This window comes from Anas acuta, chromosome 3 (genome assembly GCF_963932015.1).
Source record: "Anas acuta chromosome 3, bAnaAcu1.1, whole genome shotgun sequence".
NCBI classification, from domain to species: domain Eukaryota; kingdom Metazoa; phylum Chordata; class Aves; order Anseriformes; family Anatidae; genus Anas; species Anas acuta.
The window spans coordinates 67,326,461-67,342,886 of NC_088981.1; the positions used below are offsets into that span (position 1 = coordinate 67,326,461).

Sequence of the window (16,426 nt, forward strand, 5' to 3'; positions counted from 1 at the left end):
GATTTCTTTTAAAGAAAGGAGAATACATAGAATCTATGCAATAACTTAATTTTTCTAGAGGTTTTGGTATAAAGTGAAACTTTAACTTCTAACTTCTAATTTTTAGATCAGACTAAAAATAAATCAGTTTCACACTATATTGGAACTGCACAATTTTTAGAGCCCAAGCTCAGTGATTTAATGTATCTTTGAAAGTATCTTTTAACTAGTATTACCAGATATTTTCAAATTTAGGTTTTTCTTCTTTCAGACTTTTGTGTTTAAAAAAAGACTTTCCAGTTGGGATAGTGGACAGGTACTTTTTTAGTGTATAACCAAGTAAACATCATCACAAACTCACATCTGACACTGATTAGTAAAGTAGGAGAGAAGAGGAGTTTTGCGATATGACTATAATGGTATAGGACATATAGGTATATGACAGGTTTTTTTAATTATTATTATTTTTATTATTTTTTTGCTTACTTACATGGTACAATAGCCAAGGATACTAACATATACACATATTTATAATTTGTTTTCCTTCCTCAATGACATGTCTTTATTTCTCTAAAAATAAGACAAACAAAACAACTCTAGTGAGACTGATATTTAAAGGTAGATTCATTTTCCTTTTTGTTTCAGTACCAGAGGCAGTTGATTCCATTAAGGCAGTGGTTTTGTCTGATACCACTATCAACATATCTTGGAGTGAACCTCTGAAGCCAAATGGACCTCTGGAATCCATCCGCTATCAAATATCTGTCAATTTTTTATCTCCTTTCCCAGCAACACCCTTACGAAAAAGTGAATTTCCAAATGGGACACTTGCTTGGTCTGTCACTGGACTCCAGTCCGGAACAAACAATTTATTCAAGGTATAACGATAAATAGTATAATCACAACCTGTTTGTTCACTAATCTGGAAGTTGTTAAATTGCCATTCTATAAATCTATATGCGTGTTTTGAAAATATGAATTCAAAACTTGTCAGAGTTCTCTCAGTCTTTTACTCTTCTGATTAAGGAAAATTAAGTATAACAGCTTATTCCTACATGGGTTTATCAGGTGAAATCCTTAAAACTGAGATCTTTTTTATTAGGGGACCATATCACAGCTCTCAAAAGTAAATAGAGGTTTCTGCTGTAATCCTGCTGTAATTGCTCTGATAGTTGCTGGAATTACTCTGAACATGCGAAGAGAGGGTCAACTGATGGAAAACCTCTGTTCTCCAAGGAGGGGGCCTAGAACTGTGGCCTAATTGTAAAATGCTTGCAAAATGCAATAAACAAGGCTATGCAAATGCAAATAGGTCACAGTGAAATTATTATTATTTTTTTTCTTGGGAAAGCAAAAGGTCTGAACATTTCGATACCGGGGAACTCTCTATTGTTACTATTAATAGCAGGCTCAGCCATTTCACCAGCTGTTTTTTAAAAAAATAATTTTTCCTTAGGGGAAAAAAAATTATCTTAGTCCAATAAAACAAAAAAGTATCTGGTAGGTCACTGCCATAAGAATAAGAGAAAATAGTTTAATATGGTGATACAACCAAGAAAATGTAGGAAGAATAGGTTGCAGTATCTAGTACTTTTTAATTTATTTTTTTTTGAGGAACAGGAGACCTATATCTAGGTATTTAACTCAATGGCATGAAACCAAGGGTTGCACAATAAATTTGGATGAAACATCATCTTAAAGAATATTTATAAAAGTTAGATGTATTTAAAACATCAAGGATCTGTTTAAAAATTGTCTGTAAACATTCAAGATTATCTTCTACAATTTTTGGAAGCAAGGAAGTCCCATTGAATTGGCAAAAAGAAAATGTCACTCCTAGCTTCAAAAAGGAAATTATAGACCACTTTGTGTAACTGCGATAGCTGAATGCATTATTATGTATATTTTCAGTAGGACTACGTTGGAACAAAATGATAAATAATTGGTACACAAGCAACTAGAGGAAAATATGGGAAAAAAAATGTGCAGTGCGAGTTCATAAGAACAAAACATACTGCTTCTTCCTTTACAGATGACAATTTTATGTTAAAAGGAAAAGAATAAATGATGTACCTGGACAACAGGATTATCATCAGAGAGACATTTTAGAAGTCAGCCAAGTACATGTTGCCTGCAGAATTCACACTGCAGAGTCCATCACAAATGCACGTAGTTAGAGTGGTTTTCAGAATTCACCCTTGGCCTACGGGAACATTCAGCTGATGGCTGGAGGGGATCTGTTCTGTCCTAAATTTGATTTTGTGCTTTTGTTAATAATTTAGGTGGTGTAATGAGGAATATATATGTATATATACATACACATATAAACCTATATGAATGTATGTAAGTATGCATACCCAAACACGTCATATTTAATTGTGGTTTACTGGAAGGCAGTGTGCTAAGGCACATTCTCACCTCGTCTTTTTGTGATTGTAGAACACTGACCAGCATGTGCACATGTAACATCTGCGTGCTGGTGTAAGAGCCTATGAAATTAGGAAAGGTCTAAAAAGAGAAGAGTCTTGGTAGAAAGATGGAATGAGAAACTCAGAAGAGACTCTGAGGAGGGGGACTCCAGAAACCATGAACTTCCAGCCTGAAGATTAGTAATGCTGAAGCTGTGGAACTCAAAATGTTTCATCCTATATTGCCTGAATATTGTGTTGATTGAAAACAGCTATTCTTCCAAACATTTTGAGTTGTTAAAGCTACCTTTTCCAACTGGTCTGGTACTGTGCAGTTCATTTCTTTCCTTACTAGGTTCTTGCTTTTCATCCCAATGAGAACTGGTTTTCTGAAAGTGTCCCTGTTACTGCAAAAACTTTTGAGACTCCACCTGCACCTGTCAACATATTCCCCAGAAATACCAGTTTCCAGCTAGAATGGCAAGCTCCTCTGCATGTCAATGGAACCAGCTTCTGGTTTGAGCTGCGTAAGGTAAAAATATTCCTGAGGTGTTTGTGTATATATATATATATATATATTTTTTTTTTTTTCCAGATCAAACTTAACCCACTTCTCTCTTGGTGAGCGAGACAGGGTGGCAGGACATCTATGAAGAACCTCAGTGGTTAATTTGGGCATGGTGACGTCAGACTTAGTGACTCAGAAGGGGCAGGATGGAGGCAGCATTTGCCAGGAACAAGGGGGGAGTGCAGCTGCAGCATTCAATGCTCCACAGTGCCAAAGGACATCCTGGATGACCCATCCAGAATTCCTCCTGGGTCTCCTGTTTCAGTATAGTCCCCTCCCTCTTTCCTCACTGCCCTCCCCCAGCCCAGCTGGTAGTTACAAATTGTATGTCCACTCTGCACAAGAAAGTAAAGAAAAGGATTTTCAGCACTAAATGTCAGCTACAACCTGGCATTTTATTTTCCTGTTAGAGAGGTTAGGAGAAATGCTGAAGAGAAAAACAGGCCTGGTTGTGCAGACTGGTGAAGCGCTGCAGTGACAGCAGCATGGATGGAAGCTTCAGGTTTTACTTTCTGGACCACTGGACACAGAAAACGTCATGTGCTAATCTGGATCACATAGATTCCTTAATATAGATAATCAGATCCATTAGGCCTATACCAGACATTTCCCATCTGCCCTAAAACTAATGTCATAGCACAATTCAACTAAACTGTCTCCTTTCAATTGCATCGTGGCAAGCTGAACTCATGGGCATGTCACCACAGTGATCCAGAAATATAAACTGCACAGAGATAAGCAAGGGGAAGGCTCCTTTTGGCTGTGCAAAGGGGTCACTTAATCTGTTGTCCTTTATGGCTGCCAAGATTTGTAGGTCTCCTGAAAACAAAGAAAAAAACTAGTTTTTGTGTCCTTAGTCTCTAAGAAGATGAAGTCCTGTAATTGAAACAACACATGCATAATCTCTCCCCTATTGTAATAAAAGGTGGTAAAGTAGTTAATATATCCAGAGATGGACATACTTTCAGTAGAGCAAGAATGTTGACCATAATGATACTTTATTTTTCTAGTGGCAAAAAAGTGACTGGTTTTCTCCTGCAAGCACTACATGCAGCACTGCAGGTCTTATTTACACGTGTAATCTCACAGGAACTCTTCCTTCTACCAACTATCTTTTAAGAGCGACAGTAGTATACGTTACGGGAGTGAAAAGTATTTCCTCTTCAACAATCTTTAAAACAACAGGTAAGGACATAGTGTAGAATAACAAGATTCTAAGACTATTTTTAGGACATGAATAATCAAACACAATATTTTGAAAAGCAGGCATTTTTTTTTTATACTAAGAGACAATAGTTTTGTGTGTTTGCAAAATAAATAAAAATATACCATCTTGGCAAAAGTAATGTGAGGAAAGAAATTAAGATTTACGTTCAAGTGTAGCACAGGAAAAGAGTGAGGGAAATTGAAATGAAATATCTATATACATGCGAACTCACAGCTACTTGTGAAAGGCTGGATGGGAATGAAAATTTTGAAATTTGGCCATCACAAAGAGAAAGCCAATGATTCATTCTCCATGGGGATTATTAATCTAGATTCTTGGTTCACCTGAACATACAAACAGCCATGGACATGTCCAAATTTTGTTCCATGTCTGTTAGCTCTTTGTCTTGGTATACATGTTTTAATTTTTTTTTTTTTTTCTTTTTTCTTCCCTGTTTGGTCAAAGCTGGTGTTCCTAGTAAGCCAGGAACCCCCAAAAGAGCAGAAAACACACAAAACTCTGTACAGTGGGAAAAGGCTGAAGACAATGGGAGCAACTTGACCTACTACATCTTAGAAAGCAGGTAAGCCATGTGTGCAGACACTCTTCACCCAGGGAGCAGCCCAGAACAAACCTGGGTAAGCAGGGGGAGGCTTTCCTAGCAGTTGTGTCTGGCTGTTCCAGCTACATGCACAGGTGGGCTAATTTGGGTGCCAAGGATGTCATCCATTTCCTTCCACGGAAGCACTGGAGTGCTGTTCATCCACAGGCCTGGGAAAATCTCTGTCTACCTCTAAGAGAAAAGGGCAACCAGAAGCGATGTGAGCGAGGTCCATGGGAAGCAGCAGATATTCTGCATGCGTGCTCTCCCTGCTGAGAGGCAGACAAAGCCTCCCAGCAGTACCTGGCTGTGAAAGCTGCATGTTGTGAAGACAAGGGTGATGGGAGGGTGGGCTATAGAAAGTTACAGAGAGCAGGATGGCTACTCTGCCACTGCCAGAGTAACCAACTCACATGGTCTGCAAGCCTGTGTCTTGGGAAATTAGTGTAGCAGTCACAGGCGAGGCCTGCAACACATGCCTCAACTTTGGTGTGCTAGCTAAGAAATAAGTTTTGAGCTGCCCTTTGAGCCCAAACCAATATGTATATTTTGGAAAATCCCTCAGAGTTTATTGCTTATGTTTTTAAAATTATGTTTGCTTGGACTTTTGTACAGACTAAGAGCAAAAGGAATTTCTGAGGTGACTAGCACTTTTTGTTTTCTCCATTTTTGAGTATCCAACTTGAGACAATTAAATTTGTTCTGATTTTTCAGAAGGTTTATGGGGCTGTGTTAAAATTATGCTTCATCACTTCTTTTTGAAACTGGACAATTTGAAGTATGCCTGATACAACTAATCATTTTTGGAAATATGGATCTGAGATCTCAAGGGCTTTTGGTTTGGTCCTGGTGGGACGAGTGAAATGTCAATGATGGAAACAGCCATTCCCATAGGATCTCTTCCTTGGGTAATACAAGTAGCCGTTGTTTCCATAAATTTCTAGGAAACATAGAAGAAAATATAAACTAGCAACATTTCCAGACCAACCCTGAAATACATGGTTGTATCCAGATACATGTATTTGGATATATATTGTTGATTAGAAGACTCAGAAATACTTTCAAATCTGAATTTTCAAGCATTCAGTAAATATTCACAGCTAAAATGTATGTAGAAATATATTAGCATTCAAGGGGCCCACAGAAAGCTGTTATAAAGTTGTCAAAAGGGATCATAAGCTATTCCCACCAACATGGGATGACTAGATGATTTTTATAGTGCTCTGTCAGCAAATACAGATCTTCTGGAGTATACGTATAACACTCATTAGGCATCCGCGGAGTGTTAATTCACACTTATTCCTGCACTAGCATTGTCAAGGTTGTATGGATGGGTTACAGTATATTAATGAGGGCAGTGACTTTGAAATTTCTTATTTTTTTGACCACAACTCTGGAGAGGTCTGTTTAAGGCAGTCAGTGCAAGGCTTAATTTAGGCACTATTTAAAACTGAAGAGATTCCATTTGCTGGGATATTCCTATAATGTTTTAAATGAGCAGTGATAGAGGGAAGCAAAGTTTTAAACTCAGCTGGTATTTATTTTTCCTCAGTTAACTTGGTGCTTATGAAAGTTAACGACTGACAGCGCTGTGGAGTTGAGCATACTTTACTTATATAAGTTTTCACCCAGACATATTTTCCTGGTGCTGTAAGCTTCCATACAGTTCTGTGAGTGTACATCAGCACTGACCTGCATGCTATGAGACCACAATAATTTTGATATGCCAGCAGCCACATTGTACCTGGCTTGCTTTGGATGGGAAAAGAAAGGACAGTCCCTTGGCCTGTGTTGGGGTTGTGCTTTAGTCGCTGTGTTCTCCAGGCCCCAGCTTCGTGTTCATCTCTGAATCATACTGTATCACTGAAGCTTTTTTTTTTTTAGTTTAACAAAATATACTTTTCTCATGCAGTTTGAATGTGCATACACTGGTGTTTTTGACTGACTTTGACTTTGAACTTTATGGTACTTTTACACTGGTTAGAAAAAGGTAAAGTCAGACCTATAGTATTCTAGAAAATATTTGCATAGCCCTTTGAAACAACCCCTGTTTTTCATACAGCTATGATAGGGATGTGAACATGAACATATAGTTTTCACATGTCTTTTTGGTTTAGAAATATTTGGCCTTTTTTTTTTTCTGCATTGAAGTATGTTGGCAGAATGATTGACATGCTTATGAAGGTCATTTCACATGAAATATTACAGTCCTGTGTGACATGAAATGATATTTCAGATATGGCCTTTCAAGTTTAAATACGTGGTCTTCTTTTGGTTGGTGAATAATCACCTCTGAATTTATTGTGAGCAATCAATCTCAGTCCAATGGGGAAAGGAAGAAATATACGCAGCAGTCAGCAGATACTATGGGAAACTGGCTAGCTAAAGAATTGTGTCTTCACTGCCAATGACTTGCTTCCTGTTTAGCTTGTGAAACCTGATGCACAAGAGCCACTGGGTTACTCTAGGCCCAGGAAAGCAAAAACTTCTAACAGTACACATTTTTTTTTTTTTTCCCTGAAAGCTAAATAAGAATGTTTTGAAATCTTGGCTCTAAGTTGTGCACTGAAACAGGTGAAAATGTGTTGTAGCTTTGTATGTCTAAAATGTTCTAGCATTACATTTCCCATGACAAGCGAAAGATCTGTGATTCCTAGCATGGCTGAAATGGCATGGTGCAATTTTCTGCACTGTAGCCAGGACTCCATGACTAGGTTGAGCTTTCATGCAGGCAGAGAGATTTTGTGAAGGCTGTGAAACTGAAGAAGGGGGAAGAAGCAGTAAGCAGCCCTCACTGCATTAACATACAGAGGTAATTTTGATGTGCCTGTTGTAGGAAGCAGACTGACAGCACCAACAAAATGAAGTCCTTGTGGGTGGTGGTTTATAATGGCTCCTGTGCCAGTATTTGCACATGGAAGGCCAAGAACCTAGAAGGAACTTTCCAGTTTAGAGCAGCAGCTGCAAACATGCTTGGCCTTGGTGAATACAGTGACACGAGCAAAGATATTGTGTTGAGTAAAGGTATGTCCTGCACTTTCTTATTCTGTTAATCAAGTGTTTTATTCAGAGTAATTATACTTATTTCTGAAGAGAGACCTGCTATTTTATGATGGATTTGCTGCACAAGTAAAATAATGTGTCTAAGTGGCTGATCATATGGTAACATTCATATGGTGAGCCCAGCTCACCATGGGCCTGAACTTTGTTTCTGCTCCTTTATATTGATTTGTCTCTGTGGCCCTACATTGTGCATCATAGTATGATTCTTGAAGTAAATGCAAGCTTCTGTGCTGGGTTAAGATGTGAAAATTACTTCTTGCCACCAGCCAAATGTTAGACCTACACACTGGAGGTGTTTTTGAAAATCCCATTGTGAGTGGTCAAGTGATTAGTGCTTTCTTGTTACATACATGCAGTAGGTCATCACTGCAAAAATACTTCAGACCTAGGGGAGAAGAATTAGTTTGACCAAATGTAGATGTCTCCATATAGCCTATAAGAGAGCTTTGTAGAAAGCAAAACATTTAAACAACAAGCAGCTAAAGGGTCCTCTCAGGTATACTCAGCTCTGTCATATTGATATGGTTCATGTACACAGACATTTACCAGTTTTCCTCTTCTATTTAACAGATACTGTGACCTACCCAGACATCATTGATACTGTTGCTGTGATTGGAGCAGTTGTGCTGGGCTTGTGTATGGTTATGCTGTTCAGTTTCGGTATGTGGCTGAATTTTTTTGCATATCTTTGGTTTGCCAGACCCCAGCAAAAGGTAGTACAGAGAACAGGGGATAATGGGCCTCCAGGTTTAGGGAAATGCTGAACAATCCCCAGTGTGGGAGCTGGGGGGAATTTGTGAGCTTTCATCTTTCAAAACCCTAGAGATAGTTGGCTACGCTTTCAGTATCTAGGATTCTATCCTCAGGCATTTCTTGCCGTTGATTCCTTGCAGGGAGAGCACAGAAATGTTGAAGGAGCTCTGACATTCCTGTATCCTTATGAAAACTTGTACTTTGTAATTCTCGAGTTGGGTACTGCACTTGTTCTTCAAAAGTTCCCATTTTTTTCCTCTTCTACTTTGTCCCTGAAGGAAGGATGCAGAGATTACCCTGGGTTAATGGCCCTGCCCTCTCATTCCTAGTCTTCTCCATGGGGCATTGCACCAGCCCTTTGGGTTTGGGTCTTGCCACATACACAAGTGGGCACATGACTGATCTCTTAGTTGACTGTCTTCCATGGGAAAAGGTGGTGGCCAGATGGAAATATCTTACTTACACGAGGGGGATCATGCTGAACAGAACAACAACAATAAAAAAACACTTGTAGTCTACTCACTTACTGGTGTACTCTCAGAGTGAAATATCTGGTGGTCTTCTTTTCTGTTCCAGTATGGTACCAAAGAAGGAAATCCAGAAAACCATCCTTAATCGGGCAGATAGTGCTTGTCAAGGAAGATAAAGAATTAGCTCAACTCAGGGGGATGGCTGAAGCAGTGGGACTAGCCAATGCCTGTTATGCTGTCAGGTATGTCCTTGGAGCAAATGCATTTTCTGGACAAAAACGTGTAAAAGGACTTCACTGGACTGTTTTTTTTATCAGTGCGCCCATCCCTGATGCCTTGACATGATGTTGAGTGCCACGTCTGCACAGCAGGGCAAGTCTGCTCTGAAGCATGCCCTGCCATGCTGCCTCCCTGGTGCATATCCTGGCCTGGATTGCCTTTAGCCTACCCTGCACACTCACTTTGGCAAGAAATGCAAATGCAGGGGCAGGAAGGATACATGGTGTTTTCCAGTAAATTCCAGAACATGTAGATCTCATCTGAACTCCCCTTAAATGCACCCGATGAGACAAATAGTACCAGATTCATTTGAGAAATAAATTTAATAACATTTCAAGCATGTTTAAGTATTAACAAGTGACTAGTATTGCTGTTTTGTAGCATTCTTCCTTCTCAAGCAGAGATTGACTTATTGCCAGCTTTCCCCCGGGACAAACTGAACTTACACAAATTGTTAGGAAGTGGAGCCTTTGGAGAGGTGTACGAAGGAACTGCAGTAGATATCCTGGCAGATGGAAGTGGAGAAACCAAAGTAGCAGTCAAGGTAATTGCAGCTGTACAGTGCTCTGGCAACAGAATGGATGGGCAGATAGATTTGGCTCAGAGGTTATACTGCCAAAACAAGCATTGCAAGATTTGTATATTTTCTTGCAGGATTTCTTGCAAGTCACTTAAAGCTGAATCTATCGCTTTGTAATGATTGATGGAAAATACTGTGTAGGAAAGGATGTGTCTATGTCTGGTTGCTTTTCTTAAGCACTGTGTGATAATGGTGGTGGTGACCTAAGTGTTATTACACTTGTGCTTTTTGTTGAGTAGACTTTGAAGAAGGGTGCAACAGACCAAGAGAAGAGTGAATTCTTGAAGGAGGCACACTTAATGAGGTAGGAATAGCTTTGCCATTCACTACCCTTTGTAGCTTTTATTATATGAGGGTGGTGGCCTTGAAGAGGAATGAGAGCAACACTTTTCTCTAAACAAATTAGTGTGGCATTTTGGGGTGTTCTCATGTTTCTGCTAAAAAAAAAAAAAAATACTACTGATGAATCTCATGAAAATAAAGCTGTAAGACTTTTACAGAATTTAAGATGCAGACTGCAAGTTCCAGTCATGGATCTTTTGGTTTTTGGACCTGAAAAATATTTCAATATCTTTGCTTTACTAGAACGAAGTTAGTTGTTAAAGGTCAACATTTGTTTCATATTGTTTTAATATTATATTTATGAAAATAAATATACCAAAACAAACTGATGCCTTGAAGTTTCAATTTGGTGTGGATTTTTTTTTTTTTTTAAATGTGTATAAATTGCCACTAGAGGCTGCCACATGCTTCTTCTACTAAGGTGTACCCCAAAAAATAATGTGTATAGACTGTGCAATAACTTCACATAGAAAGGTCAGTGTGTTAGCTAGAAGTCTGGTTTTCCAGAGTTTCCAGAGAGAACAGTAGAAGTTGAACTGAAGTTTTCAGTGGATAGCATAAAACTAAGAGTACAGTTAGGGTTTCAGATGTGCTGATCTGCACTTCTTTGACTTCTGTTTCATGAGTGCAGGATTATAATATATAAAAAAGTGAAGGACTTCTTCCTGTACAGGAAAAATGCTATTCTAAATTTGAAATTGTTTTACACAGTAGTCTTTTTTTGTTTACTTTTTTTTTTTTTTTTTAAATCTTGCATTACTTTAAGTGTTATTATACACTACACATTGAATGATGGAAAAGGCTTGTGAAAACTAAAAAGAAATCATGTCATTACAATCTAAACTTATGATGAAGAGTAAGAGTTGAGTGTAAACTTCCTACAGTCTATCTATTTGGCAGTCATAAACCTGGTTAGGGACACTTTTCTGTGTAGTATGAAAATTATATGTACTGAAAGTCCCTGAGGCTTCCCCAATCCTGCTTTTTTTTTTTTTTTTTTTTTTTTCCTCCAGCTATTAATCCAAAATGAGAATTCCTGGAAAAATATGTTATTGGAAATTACATTTAAATGTAAGCACTAATGTGGGCCCATGAATATAACAATCCAATGAGACAAAGAAATGAAGAGAATAGGAAAGTTCAAGTGTTACATATTCATGGGAGTCTTTAAATAATAAGAATAAAAAAGCATGGTTTATGTGTTTTATTTATTTATTCATTTATTTTTGATGTGAAAAAGAGTGATTTAGTTTCCTCCTGGAGGGCTTAGGCACTTTTTTTGATGTTCATCTATGAGGCCTCAAATTAAACCAAAGGTAGAAAAGGCACATAAATTGACCTGGCTGTTTACAAACCCTGATGTTCATTCTTTAAATGTTGCTTGCCTCTTGGAAGTGTATTAAAATTCAGCAGTGGTGTTATGCTGTCCTGGTTAAACAAGGACTATTGGCTTCTTCTATTATTGCTATGCAAAGCTGTGAGTATCAGTATTTCAAACAGTCACTTGATATTGGTGATTGGTGGGTCATTTGTGTACAAATATATGTAGCAAATTCCTGGGTGTATCCCATCACTTGGGAACTAAGGAATGACAGCTCAGTAGAGAAAGGGCTGTGTGAGCTGTAAGGAAAGTGCCAGGTGTTCCTTCCTCTGTTTTTGTTCTTGAGAGTGCTAAAGTTTGTCTGATTGAGGTATGTGCTGGAGGCTGGGGGGATGGGACTGTCAAATTCAAAATCATACTTGTTGCTAAAGAGTTTTTGCCCACACCTAAGATTACGCAAATTGAAAGAGGTTAGAAGGAAAATGTTCCTCTCTTGTATTTGTTTGTTTACTCTGGTATGTTTGACAGCCCTTTAGACACCATCAGTTTCCGCAACAGAGTCAGGTTTCTCTGTCTGATGGTGTAAGTCCTTTCACACAGGAGAGTGAAGAGAAAACCATTTTTAAACACAATAAATGTGGTTGTAAAAATACGGGCACTGATGGAGTGTATAAATGTTCTTCATTCCTTGAAAAGTGCTAGATCTCACAGGGCTGATTGCTCTGTCATAATCCCATTTTTCTGGACACAGGCATTACTAGCATATCTGCAGGTTCTTGTGCATATTTTGTTCCTCTGGAAAATGTACTGTCATTCTTCTCAATAGTTCAAATCAATAGTTCAACTGTGATTACTGTAGTAAAAATACTCTATTAAAATAATAGAGATACCTTTAACGTACAGATGGCAATTCGAGTTATTCCTAAATGAGACTGCCATTTGGCTACCTTGCCTTGCTTCCTGTAAACATGATGACGTCTGCTTTTAACATGTGTGCATATATTAGAGTGCTTGTCAAAGTACAGTGTAAATCTGTATTTTGAAAGGCTGTCCGTGAAATCGTCCCCTTAGTGAGAAAGTTCTGGCATTTTAAGTTATTAAATCATGATGTCGGTAGAGGCAGGCTTGTAAATGCTAAACTGCTCATTCATTTCTTGGAGCTATATGAAAATTATTAACTGTCAACCAATTGGACTTTTCATACATAATCTTACATCATTTCCTTCTCTTTAGTAAATTTGATCACCCCCACATTCTGAAGTTACTTGGAGTGTGCCTGTTAAATGAACCTCAGTACCTTATACTGGAGCTGATGGAAGGAGGGGATCTCCTTGGCTATTTACGAGGAGCCAGAAAGCAAAAGGTAGGATAAAGACCCTGAGGGGGTTTATTTTTAACCTGTAGCTTCGCACTGTTTCTCAGTTTTAATCTTCCTCAAAGGTCATGCTGATGTCCAGCTTTTCTGCATCTGCAAGCTCAGACCTGGTTGTTCCTTAATGCCCTGGGACCTCAGTGTTGAGTGCTGACCAGGCATGCTGTGAAGAAGATTGAATGTTGTGTTAAATGTCATCAGACTGAAATTGTTCTCTTTTTTTTTTTTTTTTTTTCAGTCATGATATGTCTGCTGAGTTCCTTTCTATGAACACCACGAACAGTGTTTTGAAAAATGATTATACATAATGATATCTGGTCATCATACATATGATACATTGTGTATCTGGTCCAATAGACCTCTTTTTTTTTTTTTTTCTGCTTTGAATAGTGGAAATATTCATAATGTGATAAGCAGAATCCAAACACATAAGAAGATACTGTCCTTGTGCCTGTATCCATAAAGTCTTTACAGTAAAGAAAAGAAAATAATAAAGAATAGATCTCTTTAATTAAGAAAGAGGTTAATTAATTTTCATAGGTAGCATGTAGATTAAAAGCATGAATGGTAGGATTATATGTCAAAGGGGCTTGACACTGGAATTTTATAGCATCGTAGCAATCATCTAATTTGTGTAGATGATCGCATCAAATCCACAGTCATTATTGAAGTCTACCAATAAGTATTCTATCAATCCGTAGTCTATCAATATGTATTCTACTGGAATAATATGTTCTCTTAATACAGCAGTAAGCAAACCTGATACGATAGTGGGAGGAAAGTTTTGGTGTCCCATTTCTGCAACTACAACAACGAAGTGATTCTGAAGTCCCTAGGATATTCTTAGCCCCAAATCAAAGAACAGGATGTGTTCACCTGCCTTGCAGTGCTGTGATTTAGCAGTTTACCCTGCAAGTAATTAGCATTTGCTCTATTGGCATACAGATAGTTTGCACCTGTTTTGGAAAAATCCTATAAATTTCAAAGAGAAAACAATACTGCTTTTGTACAGGGAGGCTGTTATTCTGAGTCTGTAAAGCTGGAAGACATGGGTAACTTCTGCCTTTGTTTTTTGTAGCTCCAGAGTTCCTTACTGACAGTGACTGACCTCTTGGATATATGCTTGGATATTTGCAAAGGCTGTGTCTATTTAGAGAAAATGCATTTCATACACAGGTACAGAACTTATTTCATTAGCTTTCCAAGGCTTACCCACAGTATCAGGAGTAATTATTTTACCTGGGAAAGGTGTCACAATGTAACAGGAAAAGTGAGAGCACTGGATTAAAATAATGTGATGCTTTTCTGTTGAAATTGCTTACCCAGGACCCATTGCACTCTAAGCAAGAATCCTATCCCTTACAACAAAGAGAAGGGCAAGTGGACAGATCCTTTTACTGTCTTCATCTGTCTAAATGAATGATCATAGAGGACACCACATCAGACTCAAAGGTGCAGAGGGAAACAATGAGAGGTGATAGGAATAAGCTACAGCAAGTGAAATTAGATAATATTGCTCACAATGAGCAGGATCAATCACTGTAATGTGTTGTCCAGCAAAGCTGTGGCATCTCCAAACTTGGAGATATGTGAAACCTAACTGGGTGATGCCCCAGACACCTGATCTAATCTTGAGGTGGACACTCTTCTGAACAGGGTGTTGAAGCAGCTGATCTCCAGAGGTCTCTTCTGACCTGAATTATTCTGCAATGTTAACTCCATCCTCTTGTTTTTTGCCTTACAAATCAGGGACCTGGCTGCTCGCAACTGTCTTGTGTCTGAAAAGGGCTATGAGAGCTGCTCCCGGGTAGTAAAGATTGGTGATTTTGGACTTGCCAGAGATATCTATAAAAATGATTATTACAGGAAAAGAGGAGAAGGCCTACTCCCTGTCAGATGGATGGCTCCTGAAAGCCTCATTGATGGTGTCTTCACAAATCGCTCTGATGTCTGGTGAGTTATAGCAGGCAAGAACAGCAGGGATAGTAATACTAAATCCCATGGTAAGAAAATACTGGTTTGTAGCAGCAATAATAAGTTTGTGTATTTCCAGCTCTAATAATTTATAAGCTAAGGCAGATTTCTTCCTAAGTGATATTTTCATGAGCTAACAAAAACTTTGGCACCAGGACAGTACCCGCATGGAAGTATTTCTTTACTTACTGTTTGAGCTCTAGCCTTGGATTGTGGCTGGAAAGAATTAGTGTCACTCAATCAAATAATTTTGTACAAGGCCTACAATGTGATTTTTTGCTCATTTGAGCAGTGAATTGACTGCTTGCATCCTGTTCTTTTCACTTTGTTTTCCATTAGGTTAATTGACATTTCCTTCCTACCAGCAAATACTTTCCCCTTATCATTTTATCGTGTTCTGGCAACTTTGCTGTTTTGAAGCCCAATCTTCTCAGCATCATCAGGGGAAGTTCACAGTAGTTTGCTGTGTTGGTTTACTTGAAGTGGATATATGGATGGGCTTGGGTTTTTAGTGAAGAAGCAGAGACACGCTGCCAGGAGACCTAGAGAAAACCAACCCAAACCAGATCCTTTAAACTTGAGATTCACACGATTTTAGATTGGGTAACTGTGGATAAGAAAGGGTTGGATGTAGCACACTAATCTTGCTGAGGTATGCAGCTCTCAGTTTAATTACCACTCTTGCATTTATCTAAGAAAACTATTTCATGCTTTATACCAAACCCAATGAGGCACTGCTTTATGAGTGGTGCTTAAGAGACCTTGTAGGTGTCTATATTTCCAATGACAACTCCAGATATTTCTAAATACCTGTTTAATTGAGGGCATGCTCAAGCAGAGAGTAGTGCCCAGGGAAGCTGTGCGTACTCAGTGTCTTCTAAGCTCCACCTCAGTCTGGGAAAATGTGTCTGTTCCACATATTTACTTTAGCTATTTCAGAGGCTGGCTAAAGGATGTATGAATTGTTTCACATAAAATTAAAACTACTTACTCTTATTTTTTTCTAGTCTTATTCTTCAATTACAGTCATTTTAGTTAACTGTTGACAGGGAGCTTGATTGTCATCACATTGGTAATTAAAATTCATTGTTGGTGCTTCTTAGGTCTTTTGGAGTCTTAATGTGGGAAACATTAACCTTGGGTCAACAGCCATATCCAGGTCTCTCCAATATGGAAGTTTTACACCATGTACAATCAGGAGGAAGGTTGGAATCTCCAAGTAACTGTCCCGATGACCTGTAAGTTAATTTTATTTAAATATTCTTGATAATATTTATGAGACATCAAGAGTGTTATTGCCAGCAGACCATCATTTTGAAAGTCTACTTATACCCATTCAGAGTTCAACAACCTACTTTTTAGTTGTTGTTGTTGTTGTTGTTTTTAGACAGAAGAGCTTGCACTTGTAGCTGCCAACTTGCTACTAACTCATCCAGTAGTGCAGCCTGTGAATGTGAACTTCGGCTGCAAATTAAGTCTTGAAGTTGAAAGACTGATACATATTGGTCT

At 38.4% G+C, this 16,426-nt stretch overlaps 1 protein-coding gene across 6 annotated transcripts in view; it reads left to right on the plus strand.

The window, feature by feature from the left end:
* Nucleotides 1-16,426, plus strand: part of ROS1 (ROS proto-oncogene 1, receptor tyrosine kinase) — an 81,247-nt gene that overhangs the window by 43,568 nt on the left and 21,253 nt on the right. For 4 of the 6 annotated variants that reach the window (XM_068677625.1, XM_068677626.1, XM_068677627.1 and 1 more), the window contains exons 30-42: nt 625-857; nt 2,743-2,919; nt 3,966-4,140; nt 4,628-4,745; nt 7,600-7,787; nt 8,397-8,486; nt 9,156-9,291; nt 9,710-9,872; nt 10,148-10,212; nt 12,805-12,934; nt 14,022-14,119; nt 14,693-14,896; nt 16,021-16,155. In XM_068677625.1, coding sequence (XP_068533726.1) covers nt 625-857; nt 2,743-2,919; nt 3,966-4,140; nt 4,628-4,745; nt 7,600-7,787; nt 8,397-8,486; nt 9,156-9,291; nt 9,710-9,872; nt 10,148-10,212; nt 12,805-12,934; nt 14,022-14,119; nt 14,693-14,896; nt 16,021-16,155 — 1,912 coding nt within the window. The remainder of the gene's footprint in view (nt 1-624; nt 858-2,742; nt 2,920-3,965; nt 4,141-4,627; nt 4,746-7,599; nt 7,788-8,396; nt 8,487-9,155; nt 9,292-9,709; nt 9,873-10,147; nt 10,213-12,804; nt 12,935-14,021; nt 14,120-14,692; nt 14,897-16,020; nt 16,156-16,426) is intronic. The other 2 variants (XM_068677628.1, XM_068677629.1) reach the window with 2 other exon arrangements.